The sequence below is a fragment of the Fulmarus glacialis genome, unplaced genomic scaffold (genome assembly GCF_000690835.1).
Source record: "Fulmarus glacialis isolate BGI_N327 unplaced genomic scaffold, ASM69083v1 scaffold17236, whole genome shotgun sequence".
Classification (NCBI taxonomy): domain Eukaryota; kingdom Metazoa; phylum Chordata; class Aves; order Procellariiformes; family Procellariidae; genus Fulmarus; species Fulmarus glacialis.
In genome coordinates, this window is record NW_009216477.1 from 22476 (window position 1) to 47563 (window position 25088).

The 25088-nt window shown below is 36.0% G+C and overlaps 1 protein-coding gene across 1 annotated transcript in view; it reads right to left on the reverse strand.

Annotated features, from left to right (window-relative positions):
* Positions 1–24313, reverse strand: part of LOC104077913 (E3 ubiquitin-protein ligase MYCBP2-like) — a gene marked incomplete at both ends in the record, with an annotated part of 36767 nt that extends 12454 nt beyond the window's left edge. The window contains 7 exons of the mRNA XM_009579333.1: positions 3488–3584; positions 6512–6583; positions 6873–7115; positions 7340–7536; positions 8942–9095; positions 14885–15100; positions 24245–24313. Of these exons, the coding sequence (XP_009577628.1) occupies positions 3488–3584; positions 6512–6583; positions 6873–7115; positions 7340–7536; positions 8942–9095; positions 14885–15100; positions 24245–24313 (1048 nt within the window). The remainder of the gene's footprint in view (positions 1–3487; positions 3585–6511; positions 6584–6872; positions 7116–7339; positions 7537–8941; positions 9096–14884; positions 15101–24244) is intronic.
* Positions 24314–25088: the final 775 nt, after the last annotated feature.

Sequence of the window (25088 nt, forward strand, 5' to 3'; positions counted from 1 at the left end):
AGAAAAAGACCACTTTCTCTACAAGTTTAGAAGTATGTCCCTACACCATCTCTTCTTCCCTTCCTTCTCTGCTGATGGATCTACTAACAGAGAGATTGATGTTATATGGCTTGTAAGGTGCTTGTTTCATTGATTACACACAGGAAAGAGATCTCTTCCAAAAATACTACAGGACAGCTACTTTACACTCTAAATATCTGCTTCATAACCTGAACAAGATCCAGTATCAGTCATTTTATCTAACAAATTTAATGCTAAATGAAGCACACAATATCATTCTGGCATAACCAGCAAGTTTGCTATTTTTTGCTAGCTAGTTGGAGCGTTTTATTAAAAATAATACAGCTGAAAAAAACCCACAGTATTCACAAATCCATAAACTTGTTTCCTTTTTCCTGCTATACTGCCTAGTCCAATACCGTATCTTACCAGGAATAGAATATGCGTTAGGTGGCCTTCTCTAATTCTCACATCTTGAAGTAACAGACCTAAAGCAGACAACCTCCCCCCTAGAGCACACACAGGTATGAATCATAAAGAGGATAAGCAGCCAGCAGGACGAAGAATGGCAGATACACTGAAGTTTGAAATACTGCGTTCTCAAAAATAATCTCAGGTTTAATGACCAAAGTCAGCTCACATTTACTCCCAGTAAACATTTTTGGGGGTTGTTTATATGTTTGGGACGTGTGTTCATAGAGGAAATCTGGAACATGGATTTTTTTTTTTTTTTTTTTTTAAAAATATATGTTCTTCAGAAGACTTCCTAAAAATTAGCACTTGATTAGATAACATCCAGGCCCAGCATTAAATATCAAATTGATGGGGAGAGTAAAAAATGGAAGGCAAATGGAATATCTGCAAAAAATAGGATAGTATAGTGTCTCAGCAAGGAGCTTAATTGTAGTCTTATTCAATCTGACTTTAGAAATTACCCTGGGGACGAACATATCCAAGGTTTCTGTCTGGAGATTACTATAGCAGAAAAGGCTTATGTTTTACTTAAAGGACATAACTAGAGACATCTGTGAATCACAGCCTCCTTAGAGACTTCAAGAGAAGATGACTGTCAAGCATCACCTTCCGTATTTATACAGTGCATCCTGTGCCTGCTAATAAGCACTCTTGAGCTCGTCTAGGCTACCCTCAGTTAGCAGTACTTTTCAGATTAAGTGAATATTCCCGAGCTCCAAGATATTAATGTGTAATTTCAAAGAACAATGAAACTATATACCATGTAACTTTAACTTCTTCAGCTGAACATAGCAACCTTTCTCTAGGTTATGTAGTAAGCATTACTGTTAAAGAAATGGTCAAGATGAAAACCTCTTCTGTAAATTCAGGTCCAATCACCTGGAAAATCTCATAGAACTCAGGGATTCTTTTATGATATTTGGACTGGAAAGACAGATCGACAGCTCAAGGACAGTGTACGAAGCTTGGCAAAGGCATTAGATACAAGAATGTTGACACACAGTCTGGTAGTTCCAGGTAGATGTCTATCAGAGTGGAAAGACTGCTCTTTGAAATAGAAGTTTATGGTTTCAAGAAGCTGGTGGATCCTACTGCGTGAGAAAGAAGGTAATGTTCCATAGTTCACTGCGTTTTCTAAGGTCTAGCTAGGATCAGCTCCTAATCACATCTCCTAATCTCCTACGCATCCCTGTACGAATAAATACAAATAGCTTATTTAAATGCATTATCACCAACCCAGGCATTTGACAGAGATTAACTCCAGATAGAGTTAATACTTCAGACAGAGTCTGAATATCATACCAACCAGCAGGAAATAGTTGGAGTCACAACAGCTTCAGCTGTTAGCAAGGTTACTGCCCTCTAGTTCTATCCGGTGTGTTTTTTCAGAACTACAACATGCTGCAAGTCATTATTAAGATTACGGTGGGGCAGCCACTACTATTTAGAGTTATGTATCTACTCAGATTTCCTCAGGATAGGTCACATACCCTCCCCCCATCTTCATTTTTTTTCCTTCTAATGTGAAATGGAAGTAACCAGAAGTGGACCCCTTTGAATTTGTACTAGCCAAAAGAACAAGGCCATATCTGCTCACAACATAACACTGAGATAAATGTGTAGAAGGGCAGAAAGTAAAAAAGCAAAGTTCAAGGGCTGACATACAAAGTGCTGTAGTTATGAAGAATATCTAGCATCCACTTTGACACCATTACAAACCATACGAAATGCAATTGTGTGAAATAATTTGAGGGATTTCTAAAGGGGTATTCCCACAGTTATAAGATTTGCTTTTGCACTGAAAGACTAAGACATTTTTGTTTAGAAGGCATGCTCCTGTTTAATTTGTGCCTTTTTATAGTATAAACACAAGGCTGTCTTGCAGAATGACACTTGTCACTAAGATTTGCAAAAGAAAGCTAACAGCTCACAGGTGTAGATTTTAAACGCTCAACTGTCTCTCCAGACTTGCATGAAGAGCACTGATATGTTTACCAATGGTAACATAATTAACAACCTCAAAGGACCCTACTGGTTGAAGAAGCTGCCTTGAGGTGAAGGGGAAAAACAATCCTACAAGGCAATTTGTCAGGTCCTTGAATGTGCTCTCACTCAAATTTCTCATACAGCCCTACAAAGACCAAGCAGCTTAAACAGGCATCCACATTTTAAGGACTTTTAAGTTGCATAGACTAGATTCTACATTCATAGTTTGTTTCAAATATTACTGTTTGTGTTTGAAATACAAAAAGCCTAGGGAATTTTCCTGAGGTTTCAGTCAGTGCCTTCTTATTCACGTCAGGATGCAACACAAAATCTTTTTTCTGATCTACAGAACAAGCCTGTCATTGTTCGATCAAAAGATATTCTTGTGCCCTTCTACTGTTTACGTGAGTGGCTAAGAACAGATATGTGAAACATATCCAGGAACATCCTCATTTTCTAAACAGAGACCCAAGTTATGAGGCTCCTCTGCAAAAAACCCAAACAAAAAACCCAAACAAAAACAAAACTACAAAAAAAATCCCAAAACAAATAAACAAAAACCCACCACCAATTTAAACATCAGAAGCATGGTCCATCAGTGTTCATTAGCCTCCTTTGTTTTTTGGATACATTTCTACCTATATTAAAAATGAAATGGTTTTGGTCATAGTTTGTAACTACCTACATGTAAGAGATACTGGAAACAAAGCCATATCTGAACCAAATGCTCAAAGTTCAAACGAGGAAGAAATAAAAATTCTTTACGAAGGAAGTTAAGTTCTTGGAGTCTTTAAATTAAGATGACCATACATTATAAAAATGTCGCAATATTCTTCCAGTAGTTCAAGTAAGATGCAAGACCTCTGAATGAAATACTGCAGCTGGTCTAATGCAGCAAACCATATTCATTAAAAAGAAGTCTCTTTGTGATCTCAAAATCTACTTCAATTTCTCTTCTGCTTACCTGAAAATACATAGTATGTAAACAGTAAACTATAACCATCTTCTCATATCTGGAGGTTCATACCTGGCAAAGCAACTGTACCGTCTTGTTCCAAAGTTTCAGGGTTTATTCTTACGGCTGTCATACTGTGATTATTCGCATCTCTATATAATAAATAACCCTGGTAAGAGTAAGAATATATATATATTGGTATGAAAATATTCTTAAATACCTCAATGGATATTGTCAAAAGTGAAAAAAATGCAATCATTATTTTAGGTATTGTTTAAAAATTTTGGAAACCTTTTACATTTACTTCAAATTAGCTTCATTTTGATAATCAACTTTTTTCCACTAATCAAATTCTGCAATAAAAACCAGAAATTTGACCCCCTTCCTCCACACTTTCTACACGTTGTAGATCAGCATGTTGAAGCTCATATACAGCTTTTGAAGCCACACATAGTAATTCTGTTCTTCGTATGTGTATACAATTACAGTTAAAAGCCACAGCCACAGTAAAAACCAATGTTCCTGTCCCCACTTTCCAAATCAACAAAAGATTCACAGGAATTCCAGGAAGGAGATATATATATTGCCCTATATAGATGAGTGATCATTAATGAATATTAACATGTGCATTAAAACTAGATAATTTTTCAAAAGTGTTAATTAACTACTTTGACTCCCAGAGTAACAAGATTCCATGTATTTATTCTTTCTGAGCTCTTCATCAATGAAATTCCCGCAAAGTATATGGTGATTTTGGTGACAGCAGCCATGACACAAGGTTACATATGATGAGTTCTTATACCGCTCACCTCCTAACCAGACCTAGGGGAAGGGAGATGTTCAGGACCAATGATTTCCTCTTTCTGTTTCTCCATATGCAGAATACCTTCATATCCCTACAATTACCTATTCTACCAAAGTCTCCTTTGGTATACCAAAATAGTATCTTCTCTCTGTTCATATGTATGTATTTTTTAAAGGTTTGATTCAGTCACCAGTTCAGCAAAAAAAAACTACCTGAAACTCTCATTTGAGGCTTATTGTTTATACCTATAACTTTGAGTGCACTTTTAAACAAACACAGTCAAGTTTTGCTTCAGCTTAAACTACATAGGTTGCATAAGCCCCCATGTTTGCATTATGTGCACAGATCCATAAGAGAGGCAATATGGCAACTTTGCTCTCCTATCTTTTTCAATCCTACAATGCCTGTGAACCCTTCAAAGATTTTGAGGGAGCAGGGTAGAAACACAGCTGGGGAATTTACACTTACAAAGCACTTCTGCTATAAAAGCAGCTACAGGAAACAAAGATTACTTAAGGGCACTTATGAACATCCTCATTCAAGGTGACTGAGACCAAGCAAATTAGTATTCACCCACCTACAGGAGGGTTGCAGAGGCCAAAATGAATATTACTAAGTAATGATTCTGACAACAGCAGTGTCAGAGCAGGAGATATGACAAGGGCTTGCACTTGCTTGAAGCATGATTTGCCTCAGGTGGGGATTCTACACATCTAAGAATGGATGCATTTCATAGGGAGATCACTAAGGCTTAACCTCGGAATATCTTCATCTGTCAAAGAGTTAGAGACCCTAATTACAATCATCTAACAACAACAGAAAAATCCAACCAATCCTTTTCCTTCCACCTAAACTACTTGAATTTTCCTGGATAAATCAATCTCTGAAATGAGGAAAAAAACCCCCACACAAACTAGGAAAAATAAGTAAAAAGCATTAAAATAGGTAGCAAAGCTTCAGTCTAAAATAACTTATAGGATCACGTAAGAAAAATCACTTGAATTTGAGCTGACTTAACCAAGCACCTGAAGGGAAATGAGGCTGAGGGCACATCTTACCTCTTTTACGGACACATACTTAGCAATAAGTGCAACTTACATATCTTCCTATAAATATAGCCCCAGAGTGACATTTTTCCAACTAGCAGTGCCTTTGGGTACAGTCACTGTGTGAGTGCATACACCTGTACAAGCACTCAAAGAAGATTGTCAGATGTATTTATAGCTATGCACAGAATGATCAAACGTGTAACTCTATATAGTGAAACTGTATGGATCCTATTCCTTTCCAAACTGATAATGAATTAATGCTCCTGAATGAATGCATCCACACATATTTGTATTGCACCAGTATACCTTTTGGTGATCTATCTGTTTCAATACTAAACAAAACCAGATTTCATACATACATACATACATATATGTAAAAGATAACTGTAATAATAGAATATATATTTGTAATGAACAATTTCACTTCAAAAGCATGGCAAGGAGTACACTTAATTTCACACTGGCACAAAGAGATCACTCAGTTAATAGTAAATATACAACAAAAATTGCTCAGTAGTTAAAAAATGAAGCAAATTCATTTTTCTCTCAAATTCAATTTTTTGGGATTTTTTTTGGTTTTGTGTTGGGGTTGGGTTTTTTTTTTTGAGAGAGAGCACTCAGTGGTAATAACAGGATTCTAAAAAACCCACTATTTTTATAATGAATGGCAAAAATGTAAGAAAAGGTACTTGATATTCCAGAAACTGACTAACTCTAAAAAAACAAAACATGCAAATATAGGTAACTCTGCAGTGGTAACATCAACAATTATCTCTATTTATGGTTTACACACCCTCAAATCCTCCCCCAACCAAAACAGCACTTCCTTATTTTACTGAAAATGTTTTAAAATCAATTTATTTTCATAAATGATATTGCAAGTATTTTTTACACTATTTTGTTGCAACAGCACATTTTTACATCCACCGACTTCACTATTTAGAAGCACACATCAATTGACTGTACAATTAATAAATTTACATGTTAAACCATCGTATTTTCAGGAAGTTTTTACAGTGACAACACAAATCAATGGCACTTTTCATTACTCCATTCTATATGCCAATACCATCAGATGTCCCTCATCTTTCACAATTTAAAAGTCAGTACCAAAAAATTGATTTTTATAACTAAAGCCAAAGGAACAATCCAATATCCGTGTAAGCTTACTCTAAGTCAAAGTCTACTTAAATTACTCATGAGGGATGGGGCGCACGTTTTACGTTTTAATTATTCACCTACCTGAGCATAGCCTAACCAAGACTTTTTTTCCTTTCTGCTTTTGATGCGGGATGTAGAATTGTATATATGGCCCTGAAAAGCAAAAAACTCCAATCTTTTAACAAATATCAGAGTGACAATTTTACACATAATCAGTTACCATCTAAATAACAATGTATTCAACCATATTGAGAAGTGAAAATTGTAAGAAAATGCTGTAAAATTCTCATAGAAATCAGAAAATCAGAAATCAGAAAAATTTAGACAAACTGTAGAAGAACTTATCATTAGTAAGCTACAAAAGATTCTTAATGGAAACAGGACATCAAAAAAGTTGTTAAAATATTAACTATCTTCATCAGACAAGAAGAAATCACATTACCCTCACTGTCCCGCTATATCCAGAGCCGATTTTGTAAAGTCCATCTTTACATAAGAGATAGAGGAAAAAACCATCACTCTGAAGTAGGCACTGGTCATCTTCATCTACAGATATTTCTTTCAATGGCCATTTGTGCATCAAGGCTGCCTTCTTTATCCCATTACTGAACCAGTCCTGGATTTGGATTTTGCCCACCAGAACTGCCTGTACACTCCGTTGAAGAGAATTTAAAATGGTTGGCACCTAAACAGTAAAAGAAATAGTGAGTGAGTGAAAAACATGACTATTTTTTATATTTGTATTTTCTGTTCTATCTCCAACTCAAGAGAGACAAAGAAATACCTACTCTTATCTCAAAAATAGTGAGGGGAAAAAAGTTAACTGAATTTACACAATAAATCTCCTCAGAACTCATGTACATATCATTTACATAAATTCCCAGACACAGAGAAGTTTTAGTGCAAGACCTGAATAGTCTGACAAGCATGGCTGCCATTATTGGTGAGGATAGCAGAGATTGCTTGCAACGTTCTTCCCGTCTCTCCCCATGCAGCTACCAAACTGAAGAGGCAAGCGCAGGAAAGTGCTGTCAGGGACTGTCCTGTACTGTCATTCATTCCCGTGCTACGGACAGTTATCTCCAGAAGAAGCTGGAACAGGGATTCTGCAGATAAAACACAGCAATTACATAGACAAGTCACAAAATCATACCAAGCAATTTGCCAGTCAATGGGAAATTAAATTTACGAAATACATGATACATCTTTCCTCAGCCACTAAGTTTAGCCCTATTTCCAGACAGAAAAGAAAGCATCCCACTTAAAAATGCCTACAACATCCTTAACTTTTCATTCTTTTTCAACCAGAAAACATCAAGTCTTGATAATCACAATGGCCAGAGAACAAGAAAAACTAAGTCCTTCTGCTACAGTGGAACACATTAATAAGAAATGGACCAGAAGGAGTTACTTTACCTGCCTATTCAGTCTACCTTATCGCTGAAATGATGTGTAGGTCTTGACCAAACTTGTCTATTCTTTATGACCATTACCCATGTTGAAGCACATTCCATTCCCCAGAAATAAGCATTTCAAATCAAAACTTGAAAATTATTTTGATCGCATGCCTCTTTTCAAACACTGTTTAGCAACTGAACATCTGTAACAACCAAGGTGTGAACAGAAATCCACCTCAATTTTTTTGATAGTATATACAAATAATCACTAAGGCAGTAATCAAAACAAAGCCTTCTTTGTAGCTTTTTAATACTCTGTGCATCAATACAAAATAAAAGCTTTCTGTAGCAAATTACTATTATCTTTGGAAATAGAATACTGTTGAGCCACAACATCGGAAAATACACATAGGAAGTCTTAAGATGTATTTTATTTTTGTTATTTTTAAACAATGGATGCTACAGCCTAGCCTTCCTTGCAGTTCTATAAACCAGTAAAAACCATGAATTAACAAAAGATAATTGGATTTTAACTTAAAGGACATAATCCATCATACATTCAAAGCCATCAGGTGTTCAACTTTTATTTTCAATATCATTAAAAGCAAAATGAATTTTCAGGGAAACTTTTGGATTGCCAGAGGAAATAAAAGCAAGAATTCTGATACTTCGTTTAGCAGCTTTATATAAATGACAACGTTAAATAGATAAGCTATAGATTACAACAGCAGATCGCAAGAGAAGTTCACTGTAGAACTATCTTCTTTCTAATAAGACCAAGTATTTTATAGCTTCAGTAAGACAAATGACTCACAATTTGTAAGGTTGTAAGGTTTACTATGTTTCAGTGAAACACTGCATTACACGGCAACAAAATATGACTCTTGTTTTTATATATATACCTTTACATGCCAACATTCCTGTTCTACAAAAAATTAATGCTGAGAAAGTACTGGTTACATACACCATAAGGAGTTTACACTCCAGAGTAAAGTCAGTCTGTTGAGAACAAGCATGTTACTATCTCACAGATACTTGCTAGGAACCATTTTCTTCTGTCCAATACAATAACAGACATATATTAATAAAAATACAGTAACAGATGAGATATTACCTAAGACTTCAGGAGGTTCTGACTGCAGGCCTTCTGGTTGCTGGCCCTGGAGCACATTAAGTAGGGCTTGTAGGCTCCTGAGACACAAGGATGGATGAGAAAATCTCGTCTCCTTTATCAGTTCAAAGACTTCACATAATCCAACTTCAATGATCTAAAGAAGCACAGATATTTCAGAATATCTGTTAATGTATTTTTGGGTCGTCATCAATAAAGGTATATCCCAGTGTTCACAGAACAAGACAGTTATTTGACTAACAAAAATTCAATACAGAATACAATGGTAATTCAAAAGAGAATCAAAATCAAGAACCCACCTACACAACTGTACTAGCAAATATTACAAAGAAGTATGTCATTATATGAAAGAGCATATCTAAGCAGAGTAACAGTTCCGTGAAAAAAAAAGGAAACAAAGTATTTTGGACAATGTAAGACAAACTGTGCCTCTGAGCCCTTCTAATTTCTATCGAGTTCATGCTTCATTTGACAGACCTTTTTCTTTTTTCCTTGCTCATGAATGTGAACCAGCAAGCTAGAATTGGCTTGCAAGCTGACTTCCGAACTAGAGTAATGACACGTTTGACAGCTGAAACTGGCAGTACTAGTACTTTCCCCTCCAAAGCCTCTGAGATTGCTCTTGTGACAATATAAAAAATAAAGATTAATTACTTGTCACTAAAACTCCATATGCATGCATTATGCCAACTAATACAACATCTCTAAGAGCGCTGTTACAGCCACTACTAACTTTCCCTTTTAGCATTCCTGAATATTCTGAGATTACAATTATGATTCTCTCCACTGACTGTTCCCTGTCACTTCCTTCTCAAACTCAGAAGGTAATAATGATGAGGATGAAAGAAAAATGAATAGGGTTAAATCATTACAAATAAGCAACCATATCTTTAAAACTTTACTATGTGTTTCTGTCAGGAGCAGGGCCTCAATGTTTAGAGTGTTTAATATAGATTCACCCTTGAGTAAAATCTAAGGAAAAAGACTGAAATGTGAAAATAAATAAAATTGTTAATGGAACTGCCACTCATGCTTAAAACACATCTATTCTGACAGTCAGCTATAAGTTCTACTGGATGCCTTGTAACTGTCTTTGCTGTCATTCAATTTATTTCGATTCCTGTCTTTCAGAAGTTATTTTACCACCTGTTTGATTTTTGGAGGAAGAATAGAAACATAATCAAATCAAGTCTTCAAAGCGCAACAGCAATTTTCCTGCAAATTTGATCTTACATTTCAAATTTTCAGTGGAGTGGGAAAACACATGCATGGAATCTACAGGGAAAAAAAACCTGTCAACAAAATAACAGCACAGATGGTTTTTCCAGGATCCAAAACTCAGCATCATCTTGCAGGGTAAAGAATGAAATACACTGTAGTACATTTTTAGAAATGCCCTTTCCTTTTAGTGATAGTATCTCTGAGAGAAACGAAGAAGTTTATTCTATTCTTCCCAATCTTCAGACAGGAGACCTGTCATGATTTTAGCCCCAGTCAGCAACTAAGCACCACACAGCTGCTCGCTTACTCCCCCCACCTCCGGTGGGATGGGGGAGAGAATTGGGAGGGTAAAAGTAAGAAAACTCATGGGTTGAGATAAGAACAGTTTAATAACTGAACTAAAGTAAAATAGTAATAATGATAATAATAACAATAATACAATATACAAAGCAAGTGATGCATGAAACAATTGCTCACCACCCGCTGACCGACACCCAGCCAGTCCCTGAGCAGTGATTGCTGCTTTCCAGACCATGCCTCCTAGTTTATATACTGAGGATGACATCATATGGTATGGAATACCCTGTTGGCCAGTTGGGTCAGCTGTCCTGGCTATGCTCCCTCCCAGCTTCTTGTGCACCTGGCAGAAAAGTCCTCGACCAGCGTAAGTACTGCTCAGCAACAACTAAAACATTACTGTGTTAACAACATTATTCTCATCCTAAATCCAAACCACAGCACTATACCAGCTACTAGGAAGAAAATTAACTCTATCCCAGCTGAAACCAGGACAAGACCTCATCTAGCAGCTGACAAGAGGCAGCTGGAGAAAGCAGAGAACCTAATACAGTGGAGAAAATAATTGAACTTCCACTACAGTAGGAATCAACAATGCATAGTTCCGCCGGGATTTTGCCTGATCTGCACAGGTTTTGGATTGTTTTTTTTAGTATCTGAGATCAACAGATATATATATATAATGTGGGTATCTCTCTCGCAACTCCTCCAAACTGTGCACCGAAGGACAGAATAAGAAAACTATTCTTTTCAAGACATCTTAAGCTTGTTCTCGCTGGTCTCTGAAGGGTCTCTGAGCCAAAACAAGCACTCCTGCAACCTCTGCATCACAGCCTGCTAGCTCTTATTGATGCTCTTTACCCAACCATCCTTCCGTTCCCTTTGCAACATCTTTGAGACTTCGGATCAAAAGCGTAAGCCCACAAGGTACACAAAATTCTAGCCTGGATGCAGACATTATGATCCACAATTAATTCCTCAAAAAAAACCCATTTCTCAAGAAGTCTTATCTACACTATTGTTTTATTTCCTTTGTCTTCCCTCTCTCATAATTGCCCAATATCCGCATTTCTATGTTTATTTAAGAATACATAATTCTCTGCATTAATTTATATGTGTATTATATACATACAAAAAATACTTTACACAGGTAACACATTCTCCTAATGAATTTTAAAAGACTTAAAGTCAGTTTCTAAAGAGAGTAATTATTTTTCTTTTTTTTGTTACAACTTGAAGATTTTCATTTTTGCTTAAGCTCATTAGCTAAACAGTAAAATGTATGCCACTGCAGGAACAAAGAATAATTCCACCTTAATCCAGCATTTGTTCCTTTTAGTACAAGGCTTTTGCGGATCATCCATAACCCAGTGTTAAGTTTAATATTTGGGGGGAGCAACTGCAAGTCAAATCAGTAGAATTGAATCTGCCCTATTTCAAGTAGAAAGAATTCTCCATCATTAGCAAAGGTACTAAATAAATAAGGGACTAAAAAAATAAGTCAGGCAAAGGCAAATGTTTGATGTAAATCCAAAAATTTAAAGCTATCAAAGCAAGTTATTAAACTATCTGAACACAACCAAAATACAAACTTTATTGTGCTAACATCTGAAGACCAGAAATTGTGTCTCTGTGTCGCTTTTAACGTTTGTTAAAAACAATGTTCTCAATCTTATTATAGAAATTGCATAGGACAACTTTTAATTCCGAAATGTATTCTAAATAAAAGCTCTAACAAACCTGACTTCCTCAAGTTTAAGATTAAAAAAAGATACTTCAATGGAACACCTAAGATGCACAAAAAGTCCGATGCTTTCAACTTATTCTCAATTAAATGAAGAATTTTCACGAACAAAAAAAAAAAAAAAAAAGACACACCAAGGACTAACTTCACCAGTTTAACTCTGGAGAATCTGGAAAAGCACAAATCCTGGTTATACCTGTTTTTGAATCTGACTTTCACCTCACTGTCAAATTCAAAAGACATCAGTATTCTTTGCAATAAGCTAATGATTACTTTCAGAAACTGGTCTAGTAAATATTGTAAGCCTTAGAAATTTCAATAGCTCTCTTCTTTGTATTTAACAAACTAAGCCCAACCCAATATTGTTCATTATACATAAGAATTAGACCATAATATACTCAAAGCATGAGACAGACACTGATACTCGGGATACAAGGACATTTACTTAGTTAGCCTCTAAAAGTTTTACTACCTGTGAGACAGCTGCAAGTGGATGCCTTTTTCAAATGTATGGATGCAAGTGAAATTAATAATAAAAAGTGTCTTACCTTAGAGGAACCTAAACAATCCAATATTAGCTACACAGTTATTAAAAATACTGAGGTTGTACCAAGCATCTAAGCCATTGTTGAATCAGTAAAAATTCTTGAACTCTGATATTTTGTAGATTCTTTGCTAAAAATGAATAGTTTGAAAGCATACTGATTTTCATCAATTTTATATTTACTGTATTAAATGTAACAAAATAGCTCAGTGATTTTCTGTTTTGAGAAAGGAAAAGTAGAACGGTCTAGAGTAGAAAAAGTAGAAAGGTCTAGAGAACAAGTCTTATGAGGAGCGGCTGAGGGAACTGGGACTCTTTAGCCTGGAGAAGAGGAGGCTGAGGGGAGACCTCATCGCGCTCTACAGCTCCCTGAAAGGAGGTTGTAGCGAGGGGGGGGTTGGTCTCTTCTCCCAAGTAACTAGCGATAGGACGAGAGGAAATGGCCTCAAGTTGCGCCAAGGGAGGTTTAGACTGGACATTAGGAAAAAATTCTTCACTGAAAGAGTGGTCAGGCCTTGGAACAGGCTGCCCAGGGAAGTGGTGGAGTCACCATCCCTGGAAGTATTTAACAGATGTGTAGATGAGGCGCTTAGGGACATGGTTTAGTGGGCATGGTGGTGTTGGGTTGACAGTTGGACTTGATGATCTTAGAGGTCTTTTCCAGCCTTAATGATTCTATGATTCTAAGTAAAGCTTCCTACCTAGGGTTTCCATAACATTTTTGCTAAGCCACCATCTGTTCAAAACTGCACCATTTTTCCAAGTCTCTTTTTGATAAACTCTCCACGACCTTTAACAATGTTCTAGTTTCCACATGCAAGTGTTCTGTCCATATCACTGGTAAATTTCATCCTTCTCTGAACCTCTTTTAATTTCAAAATCTCTTTAAAACTCCATTCCATTCTTTATAAATGCTAATAGCTACATTGCCTTTTACTTAAAATTTCAAATTAAGCATCTACAAGCACTTGCTGATTCATTTATCCACAAGGAGTAAGATGCAGTTCATAAACAATGCTAACTTTATTTCTACTGACTGCACGTTATTTTGCAACTATCAGCCGTGAAATTTCAATTATCAAGTTGCAGTTACCTGACTTCATAATGTTCCTCTGCAATTCTCCACCACTATTTCCAGGGTGCCAACGTTGCCCTTCAGATAATACTACCTACACACAATCAGCTACAAAATTCTAATTTTCTAAGCAACTAGAATATTCCACATAATCACTGCTGCAGCAACCTTTTTAATTCAGTATTTGTAGTGTTTTTAGAGCAAACACAAACAAGGAAAGTTACCCCGAATATGCTTTTTAGACTCAGAAAAATAACAAAAGGAAGCAGAATTCATAGCATTAATAGGCTAGCAATGAACAAAACTGAATGCACAGAAGTTACATAGTACAAAACGAGTGAATTAGCAAATTGAAAAGATTAAGAAAAAAACAGTAACTCCTATATAGATTATTTCTGACTTTCCACCATTAATCCTACTATAAGCATAGAAGTAGTAAATAGTAAAAAACCTACCCTAACTGTTGCACTACCGTGTCCAAAATCTTAATGTGCATTACTAACTATCTATAGTTATCAGTGCCAAAAGGCACTAAAGCCAAAAAGGGGAAAGATTAAAAAAATAAGGTAGTAAGAATAATTGACAGTTACTGCAATTACATGTAATACCTGGCAAATCATCTTAGAAAACACTCCACCAACTGAATTCCAGTAGCAGGAAGATTTATTCTTTTTTGGGGGTAAAGCAAGAGAAAGCACCCTTTATCATACCAGCTAGTAGCCTCTGACAGATGTAAGAGCTGCCTTATTTGCATTTTGTGTAGACTTTTGAGGCTCTAGGTTATTTTCAAGTACCAGTACTTACAAAGGAGTGCAAGTTGAATGTTTACCTAACATTTAATTAACTTTAAAATTAATTATCCAGCAGGTACACAGATCTTCCTAATTCATCAAATCAGATGATTCTGGACTAGATGGATTACAAATAAAACTATAGCTATTTTCTGAGCAGCTGGCTTATAATGCTGTTCTTTATTCCCCACAAAGAACATACCAACTTTAGATCACATAGGTGGCACACTTTAAACAGCATCCAGTTACTTGCCTTTGGAAGTTTAATAGGTGGCTCTTTGGATTCCTCTTCTTCATCACTGTCCGAATCCCCACTCTGTACACTGTTCTTTGAAGCCAAAGATACAGATGCTTCCTTTTTTTGCCACTCCAACACACAATGGCGGACATTGCAGTAAACATTAAAAGCTGAAGGGTTGCTATGTAATCTGATATCTGGTATGGTTATTGTACTCTCTAGGTTTTCAGTCTGAAAAACAAGATTAGTTTAAAGTTTATTAGAAGTTTCAAGCTTTGCTAAATACAAGTAATCTCAACAGTCTCAATAATTTTGGCCAACCAAATGATTCTCAAATTGGAGACTGAACTTTCCTGTTGAAGTACCAATTATATTTCAGGCAGGGAAGAAAGGAGGAAGGGGAAGAAATTTCAATATATTCCATTTGGCTTTAGTCTCTACCTCTCATAACTTGATGAGGACACTGGGACAGAAAATGAAAGCAATTCAGGCTACAGAATGGTCCAAACCTGTGCCACAGCCAAAAGACTAGCAGAATTCAGGATTTATCTTCTTAACAGGGGTCAGGTTTCTTTTTTTAATTATTATTGAATTTTAAAATGCATTATTTGTTTTTCTAGTTGTTAACTTTAATCTATTGGTAAATAATAAAAATTTAAGCTGTTTGCTAAATGTATATTAGAAATTAAAAATACCATTAGTTGTTTTGTCATTAAATGTAAACAGATGGCAAGTTGAAAAACTCCCATGGCCGGATGCTGTGGATAATAATTTTGTATAACCAGAAAAGAAATAAAAACCTAATGGACAAACCACTGAATACAAAAATCTATCAAGGCCTATGAAGTAACAGGACACCATCTTGTTTTCAGAAGCCCTGAGCTACAAAGTAAGAGTTGGGAAACTGTTCTGAGAAACTACCATGTCACATGCCCTACCCTACCACTACTCTGCCCCACCCTTTCCTTAGTATCTACTACTGGTATATTACTGTCAGCCACGGCCGAGACACAAAAGAGCCTTCATGGGGCTGTCTTTACATTTGGAATAATGTTAAGAAAAAACATTTTTTGAAAAACATCTTTTAAGTTCTGCCCCGTACTCTCCCCTTCTGCAACAGTAAGATGGGACAGGAGGCATGGTAGACTTCAAAAACCAAACAAACAAGACCCCACAACCAATTAAAAAAAAAAAAAATCCCCAGGCAGTGTTATACTTTCTCTTAGGTTGTGTACTACCAAAGACTAGGATGGTTTGAGCACAGACTATGAAAAACCGGACTTCAGGCACACGGGAGGAAGCAATTCCCTATACTACCTCAATGTAGACAGAGGGCACAGAGACTATATAAGGAAAGAAGGCCTAGGTTAAGAGTGCAGGACAAATTTGCTTGAACATGCAAGGCAAAATTTGGAGGAGCACTAGGCTAGACTGCGTCAGGGTCATGACTAACCTCACAAGGTTATTTTGGTTTGTTTCTTGTATTCTTGCGGGGAGGCAGTGAGGGTGGAGGCTTTTTATCTTTTTCTTTCTTTTTATTTAAGGGGGATTGATATTGTGAATGACCACGCTCATTTGGCAGGAGAGTACACAGTGAATTATATATTACAGTGATTTGGAACAGACCAGAGCGGAAATACCCACACATCTGTGAGGGCACTGATGGGAAAGAGGACTTTAAACCAGCAGAGAAGAGGGGAAAAGAAGTTTGAGAACCAATGGACTGGATAATGTTTTAATGGGGTGATTTATTTTTCTACAATATGGTAGCCACAACTTTGTACATCAAAACAGAGCAATGGTTCACAACACATTTTTATCTGCACTTATCTTTTTATTATTACCAGAAATAACATGGGCTTCTAAATTAGACCATTTAACACCATATGGTACAAAGCTTAATAGGAAATTCAAAACAACTTCAAAAGATTTCATAGTTCATATTTCCTTTTATTTTTGACTACAGTATTATTCTAACTGTACTGGTACATATTTGCATATCCTTCCTTTCCATTATTACTACAAAATTATTGCAAGCTAAAACATTAAGAAGCAATGGTTTACTCTGTAGCCTATTTTAGCCAACACAGACAGTGTGTTAATTTTTCTTACTCGTGTCAGTGTTAGCAGTAAGCACAAAAATATAAAGATAACTGGGGGGGGGGGGGGGAAGCAGGGACTGGAAAAAAAAACCGTACACATACATGAAGGTTGGGGGTTTTTTTTTTTTTTTTTTTTTTTTTTTTTTTTAGCACAACAGAACTTCTGCCATTAGGGATTGAAATACAACATATGTTTAGTCCTTGTTCAACATGAATATCTTCAAAATAATAAAGCTGCTGTTAAAAATTAATATTAATATTAACATTAACCACAATATTAATCAGTGCAAGAACTCAAGATACAACCTCCTATGTTATTCCAGTATCAAATTGCATTAAAATAGATTTGGATTGATACCAATGATAATGAGCTACTACATACTTTAAAATGTATTTGGCACCAGAAAACTAAACGGTTATAACATATGACTCTTCTGTATGTCAAATATCCATACACATACCCCTGGAGTTTTTGCAGCTGCTGTTAAAGCAAACACACAATATCAGCTTTCAGCTTTAAAGCTAACTCACTTGAACTGCATAGGTTAAAAAAATTATTTAGTAAGTTTACTATGCACTTCCTAGTTTACTGACAGTTACAGGAAGAAAAAAATAATCTGGATCCTCTGAAATATCTCTACCTGAAGTTCACTTATCTAATTAGTAACATGTATGGTAATTATAACTTCTGTGAAGTTTCCATTCCAGTTCTTTCTTGTTAGGAGTTCAGCTTAGTCTTTGTTCCAGAAGAGCCCAAGTTCTGTAGCTCACGTAGCCTCTTTTGAAATAGGTTGGCCAAATTGTTTAACCAGCACAGATAATTTTAGACATTACAGTGCTAGATAAAATATCAATGTATGTTTTCTTGCCTATTAATAATAAGTTGACTAATTTTCAGAAATAAAATCCTTCCTTATTCTCAAAACAACTATTAAAAAGTCCCTTACCTAATGCTTTAGCTTTTAAACAGTAAGCACTTTAATCATTCAATCTTCGTGTTTAGTGTCTCACTCTTCTACAACAGTGCACAAACTATAATTATAGACAATAATCTCCTACCCAGACTTCAGTACAGCATAACATTCTCCAGAAAACCCTGCTCTATCTGAACAGTGTAGCACTAGAATATACCACTCAGAACTAGAGTTTATTTAATTCCTAGCTGTGATGTTAACCCACTGTTCACATTTCTTAGTTCATACCTCCACTTCCCCTTAACAATACCTTATCTCTGAGAATTGTAAATTCTTTGAAACTAGAAGTATCTTATATTCCATTCTGTTATACACTTGACAAATATAGTAGCAATCCTAACAATATCCCTTAAGAATCATTTTGAAATTCACTACCTGGTTTTGTCAGTTTAAAAATACCGGCCTTGTGTCTGTACTAAATAAAGCCCTTTTTGAACAGTAAGTTGTTGGGTTGTAAGAACAGATTAAAACTTAAGGATAATTATGACTTTCACTGTTTACTGTCTTTCATTTGAGGGGGAAAAAACCTCAATGGAATTAACATTAAATGTATAAGCATACAAATGCTTAGCATGTCTCAAGGCAAAAGAAAAGTGCTGAATGACAAGACACATTGTTTCTGGTTGGAGAGTAGGAAGGGAACTTCCAATCACCAAGTTGTTCTTTCTCTCTCTCCCCCCACAAACTTCACCATAAGGTAAAAACCAATGACGATTTATTTGTGATCGATTTGCTCAAGTCTCTAAGGGGCTTTAACTGTAATATTTATAGCTCCCGGGTCTTCAAAGCAAACATCTGTTCAAAAGTGGAGGTATATGAGCATTGTTTATAAGCATCACTTTCTTAGATTTCTTTTACAAAAGGCAGAGATGGAGCTGATAAAAAAAAAGAAACAAAAACTTTCTGCCCATCTAATACAAATGCTCACTCAGTGAGCGGCTTTTTTTTCCCCTTCCCTTTTTTCTTTTCTTCAACAGGGGTAGTAGAAATTATTCAAAACAGACATCAGAAGTTTTTTTTCTTTCCAGATTACAACAGATTCCTAACTTCACTGAGGTCAGATGCACTGATCAAATTAGGAAACTGGGACTTAAGTTCATCCCATCATCAACTGGAAGTTTCCTTTTCTGCAATTAATGAGAGCAACCCCATGGCATTGGGTTGCTCTTTTCTACACAGCCATACAAACTTCCCCGATAGTATGAGATTCATGCTACCACCTGTACAATCTTGCTACTAGCTCATAGATTTTGAGGTAGAACAGATCACTATGACAATCTAATCACTAACTGTGCCTACAGAACCCCACTTAGTAATTCTTATATCAAACTAATAAAGTCTATTTTAAGTTACAACAATTCTTAATGATAATGCATTTCATGTTGACACAAAAATACTTCTACATTGCCAAGGAAAACAGTGGAACTTTAAGCCAAAATGTTAATCAACTTCTAAGAACTCAGTGAAGTAATTTATTAATTTTGCGCAGATCTAGGATTGTTAATAATCTTGATCTCTTGAGCTATGGGATACATTATTTCACGAAAAAAATCTCACCCTAATAGCTTGTTTTCTTGGTATTATGTGTATCGAGAGCCATAGATGTATGAAACATCTTTTTGTGACACTGTGGGTAAGGTGAAGAGCAATGATCACTTTTTCTGCACCTCTAAATGTCCTTTTCTTAATGGCTACTGGAATATTATAATCCAAAGCACTCACTAAGTATAAGAATGACTAGAAGCCCAGCTTCTAGGATGTCTGAGTAGAAGATGAGATGATAGACTCTACATTTTTTTTTCTCCCAAAGCATTTGGTTTCTCAGAATACGAAATTGCTATCACTTTCAAAAAGAATGGAGCTTCAAGACTGGAAAACAGAATTACGCTTTTTGATTTAGTGGGTTTTATATGTGCTGCAAGAAAGTGGGACATTCTGAAATCTTTATCCACTTGGTATCATCACAAATTGAAAATGCACCTTCTTAAATCATGCATGATGAAACATATATCGTAAAACTTAACAGATACTCAGTATTCATCACATCTTCTGTCTTCAGTGCTGCAAAAATTTATTTGTGCTAGACAGAACATCTAAAATTAAATTTTGGTGGAAAGGAAGAGCAATTTTTAAACATGATGTCATTCTTACAAAATGTGCAATATTAAACTTCAGAAAGGAGATTCTCAACTGAAACCATAACAAGGTGAGGTAACAGTGATGAAAGGTCATTTCAATGGTCAGAAAGACTAATGCATCTTTTTCAGAGGAACAGATAGACAATCTGTAAAGGCAATAAACCTAATTAAATCCCTCACAAAAGTTTTCTGTATTTTAGGTAGACAAAACAGAAGCAGATGATGTTCTCCAAACATTTAAGATAAAATTAGAAAAGCCTTTCTCTTGAAGTTTTAAAAAATACTGAAGAAAGAACAATTCAATCCTGAACTACTGAATAATGAAATCTAAAATTGTCTGAGAAATTGCAATGCCAATGTAAGTAGAGAATCATGAACATAGTTTTAATAGATGAAGGTAAAATTTTATTTCTTGTGCGTTACTTTTTTTCTGGAAGATAAGAGGCTATCTTATGAAAGAGAGAATGAAGTGCAGACTGCCCTCAGTCATACATCTACCCTGATGTATGACTTGTCCTTGTGAACATATAGTCCCTGCTAAATGGAAGGATGCATCATGTAGGACAGTTAAATGGCACAGGTTTGATTCATAAAATAGAGCAACCAGACTCAAAAGTGCTCTTCTCAGTTAGCCTTGGTACACTCAAGGAAAGAAGTGGGAAAAACAAAACCCTCTGGTCTCCTTTACACTTGTCTCACACCTAAACAAACTGTTTTCCCAAAAGATGAAATCCATACATAGCTTATTTTCTGACCAATTTATTTCCTTCCTCTTGAACCAGATGACTGCAATAATGGTTTATTCTCTAATGTGATGGAAATAGACTATAATCTAGGAGAGGAAAGTTAATGTGTTGCTAAAGATAGGTAAGACTGTAATAACCATCTGATCTAACCTGTGCATAACACAGAGCATAGTACATCACCAAATTCTTCTTTGAACAGTTCAAACATCTTTGAAAGGGATGCCTTCTTGAGGTTGAAACACCAAATAATAAAAAAGCCACTGAAAACACTGTCAAATTATTTGAGAAGTTATGTGTGTTTTTAATGAGACAAATATTTATCACAGTTGATCCACATTACACATCTAATCATTAGCTTACAATAAATTTGTCTGCTACATGAACAGTCCTTTCCCAAGGTTTTATTCCTTCCATTTGTATAAAGCTAAACAAGTCATAGTTTAAAACTTTTGCATAAACCAAACAGGTGGATGCTGATCATTAGAAGTACATTCTCTGCCTCTGGCGGACTCCAATTTTTCAGTATTCTTCAAATAATGTTATGAGAACAGAAGATGGTGAACTCCGGCTTTCAATCCAGTCTCTCAGCTAAGTGTCCTAAGCAGCACTTTTGTAAGTTAAAAGTAAAGTGGGGAAAACTCCAGGGGGTGACAAGGAGGGGAGGGAGAGGAAGCAGCAATATTCATAGCGTTGAGGTAAGTTACACAGCCTACAATTTTCTAGTAATAATTGTTGCCAAAAAAAAAAAAAAAGGAGGGGGTTGGGTGGGCAGGGGCAGGAATCCAAGGTGCTACACCCACATCTAATAATCACATATTTGTTTTCTATGTAAAAGTCACTCTATTCGATACTGAATTTCTAAAGCCAAAACACACTGCACCCACATGGAAAACTTTTATACCTTCATTTAAAAAACAGATACTAAACCACAAAACAAAAAGTTAACAGTAGTTCAAATACAAGTGATCATAACATGACCCCAGCTTAGAAACAGAATAAGGCTCAAACTACTGGGCTGCATTAAACACCAATTAATGTTTTATACTTAAAATGATGTAACATTTAATACTTAAATGGTGGAAATAATTTTCTTCCAGTTGCTCAACAATGACTTTTTTTTTTAATGTTCTCTCCTCTCCGATTACTCAATTACCGTTTTTAGTAAGTGCAGGGTATAAATAACAAATTTTTGGGTTCCTTCAGCTTAGTATTAATTTAAGTCCCTCCCTGCCTCTACCAAGCATATTAAGAGAAAGCTCCCACCTCTGTTCAGACTAAAAGATCCTGGTTCTTAAAAAAATAAACAAATGCACACAAGCTCTCCTGCTCAGAATGTCCAGTAATGATGGGCTTTTCAATCTGCCCTATTATAAGGCTTCAAATGGAAACTCACATTTTCCTGACAATACACACGTCTGTTTTCAGACATTCCAGTGCAAAAATGATCATTGTGCTTATTTCTGCACTGGTAAGTATGGGGATGCATTGAAATGCATATGGTGAAAAAGAAAAAAAAAAACACAAAACAACAACAAAAAACAAGGAAACAACCAAAACCAAAAAACAAAACCATCCCACTTTGTTAGTAAACAAAGTTTGATAACCTAAAGATATGAAGCTGATTTTATCTTTCCCTCTTCAACTACATTTTTCAGGAAATACACAGTTTCTTGCTATCATGCAGGAATAAGCTGGAGTGCCTTTCTGTACCTTACTGACTCGGAACGAACACCAATGTTCTGCTGGTCAACCCTGGCCTGCCTCAAAGACTGTCTAGAATAAAGACATCAGCAAAAGACATGCAATAACCCATTATGCCTTTCAAAGGCAGATAAATCTCACTTAATGCTTCAAGTAGAAGCTGTTTAAAACCCAAGAAAAATCTTGAAAACAACCCTCCACAGGCATAAGGTACAGAGATGATCAGTTAGTGCCAAATCTACAACTACTGACAAGAATCAGCCTTTAATATGCGCATGTCATCTTTGGCCATTCAGAAGGGATCCTGCCAATCCATTTATCCAATGGAACTAAATCTAAGAAGCACATTTGACTGTCAAGCTTGTGAAGAACACCAGTTCTGGATTTAGCTTCGTATCTGGCAGTTCAACTAGGGCACCACCATCCAGAAAGACAAGGTTCCCTTTATATAGTAACAATGGTCAAAGCTGAAGAGTATCAAAAGCACAAGTTGCTGTCACCAGACAGAACACAAAGACTAACTACACTCTGCAAAATTTCTTCAAATTTCTAACTTGGTTTTTTGTGTTGACAGTGGGTCTGATAAAATCATGAAGGGAACACGGCTAAAACTTCTAATATCATAGCAATTGAGGAAAGGGATGAAAAATTCAGTTTGGACCAGAAATATTTCACTGTACAGTACTGAGAACAGAAGTGAAGATAAGCCCCTTCTATACTATAGTTTGGAGCTGCACTACTTGAGATAAGCAAAACAGTCTGGTAAGTATCCAAAAAGGCAACACCAAATGAAGAGATATAGGGCTTGCTTCCCCCTCCCAAAGCCATCTGTCTTGAGATAGAGTAACTACACGAGGTTTGGCAAATAGGGATAAGATGGCCAATTTGATCTACAGTGTATTTGTATTATAAGGGCATTCAGCTGACTAGAAAGTGTTTTTACTGGATATTTCAGTGGTTCGGTCCTTCAGAACCATTCCAGAAATGAGCCACTTTCTCTTTACTGACTACAATGGGAACCTAGGAAGAAGCCTCCGTGCCTGCAGTGAGCCTTCAGGAAAATCCCTCCCAGACTCTAGCTTAAACAGAGAAAGCATAGCTCTCTAATAGAGAAAGAATGCAGCAGAGCAGTATTTTAAAATATGTTGCTTCTGTCTAGATTTCTTCTCTGCACCAAGTAAACACGTAAACATTTTTATGAAGTTCACTATGCTGTTCCCGTGCATTTAAAGTGATGGGCGCAGGGGTTACACAGGGAGAAAATATTAATAGAAACAGATAAGTATCATCTATTCCATTATGGAGGAATTTTCAGAGGTTACTTAGGATGCCTTGAATGCTCCCTTTCTCCTTTAGCCAATATGGACAAAACTCTTTGTAGTAGATTCAGCAGTAGTTTCTGTTGGCTAGACATGCATCTCTTAAAATTTAACTATGAGACCAACATGTTTAGCTACATTTACAGCTTAGGAACTGAGAACCAAAAATGCTGTTCATTAGTAGCATGCTGAACATTAGTAGCAAACATAGTTGAATAAGGTTAATATCGGTATCATAGTCATGTATGACAGTAAACAGACAAACAATACTAGCCTACTATTATCTTTCCCAAACAAATAAATTGCTAGTTACACTTATTTTTTCTTATATTTCTCTCAGTTGAAATTACTTTTGTTTTTAAGTCAGAACTTTGTCAAGTTAGTTACAGACTTACCTTGTTGCGTGTTTTTACTTTCAATTTAGTCTTCTGTTTCCTTTTCAATTTTTTCTTGCTAAAAAGTTTCTTATTTCTGAAAAAGAGCAGAAAAGCCATGAGAACAAAAGAATTAAACTCCCTTCGGTGCCCCATGGTAAACAGCAGCACCAGCAGAGGAAAAAAAATGTCAGAAGTCCTCTAAAATTTTTTCGCCTAAGCAAAGGGAACCAACACAGGCAGAATTTCAGAGTATAAATCAGAATATAAGGGACTCAAAATGATGCTTTCCTAATGCTCCACTGAATTAAGGGCCTTTACTCTCATCAATTTAAGCAGAATATATGCTAGGACAGACAAAAAAATCCTTGTATTTTATACTGTTTTATCCTAGAGTTTCTATTACAAGTCCATTAAGGCCACACCAATGCTAGAATTATTGACGTTTCTCAGAAACATAACCTGTTAGTAGAGAACACGTATGTTTTGTGAAGTCTTTATCTGGTAAAGATTCAAGCCTTTCAAGACAAAAAGGAAACTTTGGAAACGTATCATTTGGCAGAAAATTCAGTTGGTGGAAGAAACTGCAACTTTTGAACACAGCTTTTTAAAATTTTGCCTGGACTTTTCCCACCCTCAGCTTACAGACTTTTCATTTGCTTCCCTTTATGTTACAGCTCTAGCTAACACATGCTCCTCTAATCCTTTTCTGCCCATGCCTCATTCCTATCACATTCTTTTTCTCCTTCATTTCACTACCCAGTAAGAAAAAAACCCCACAAAACCCACACAACTCAAAAAAAAAAAAAAGACATCATAGGAAAAAAGACACCATACACACACACACACAATTGTTTTGTCACCA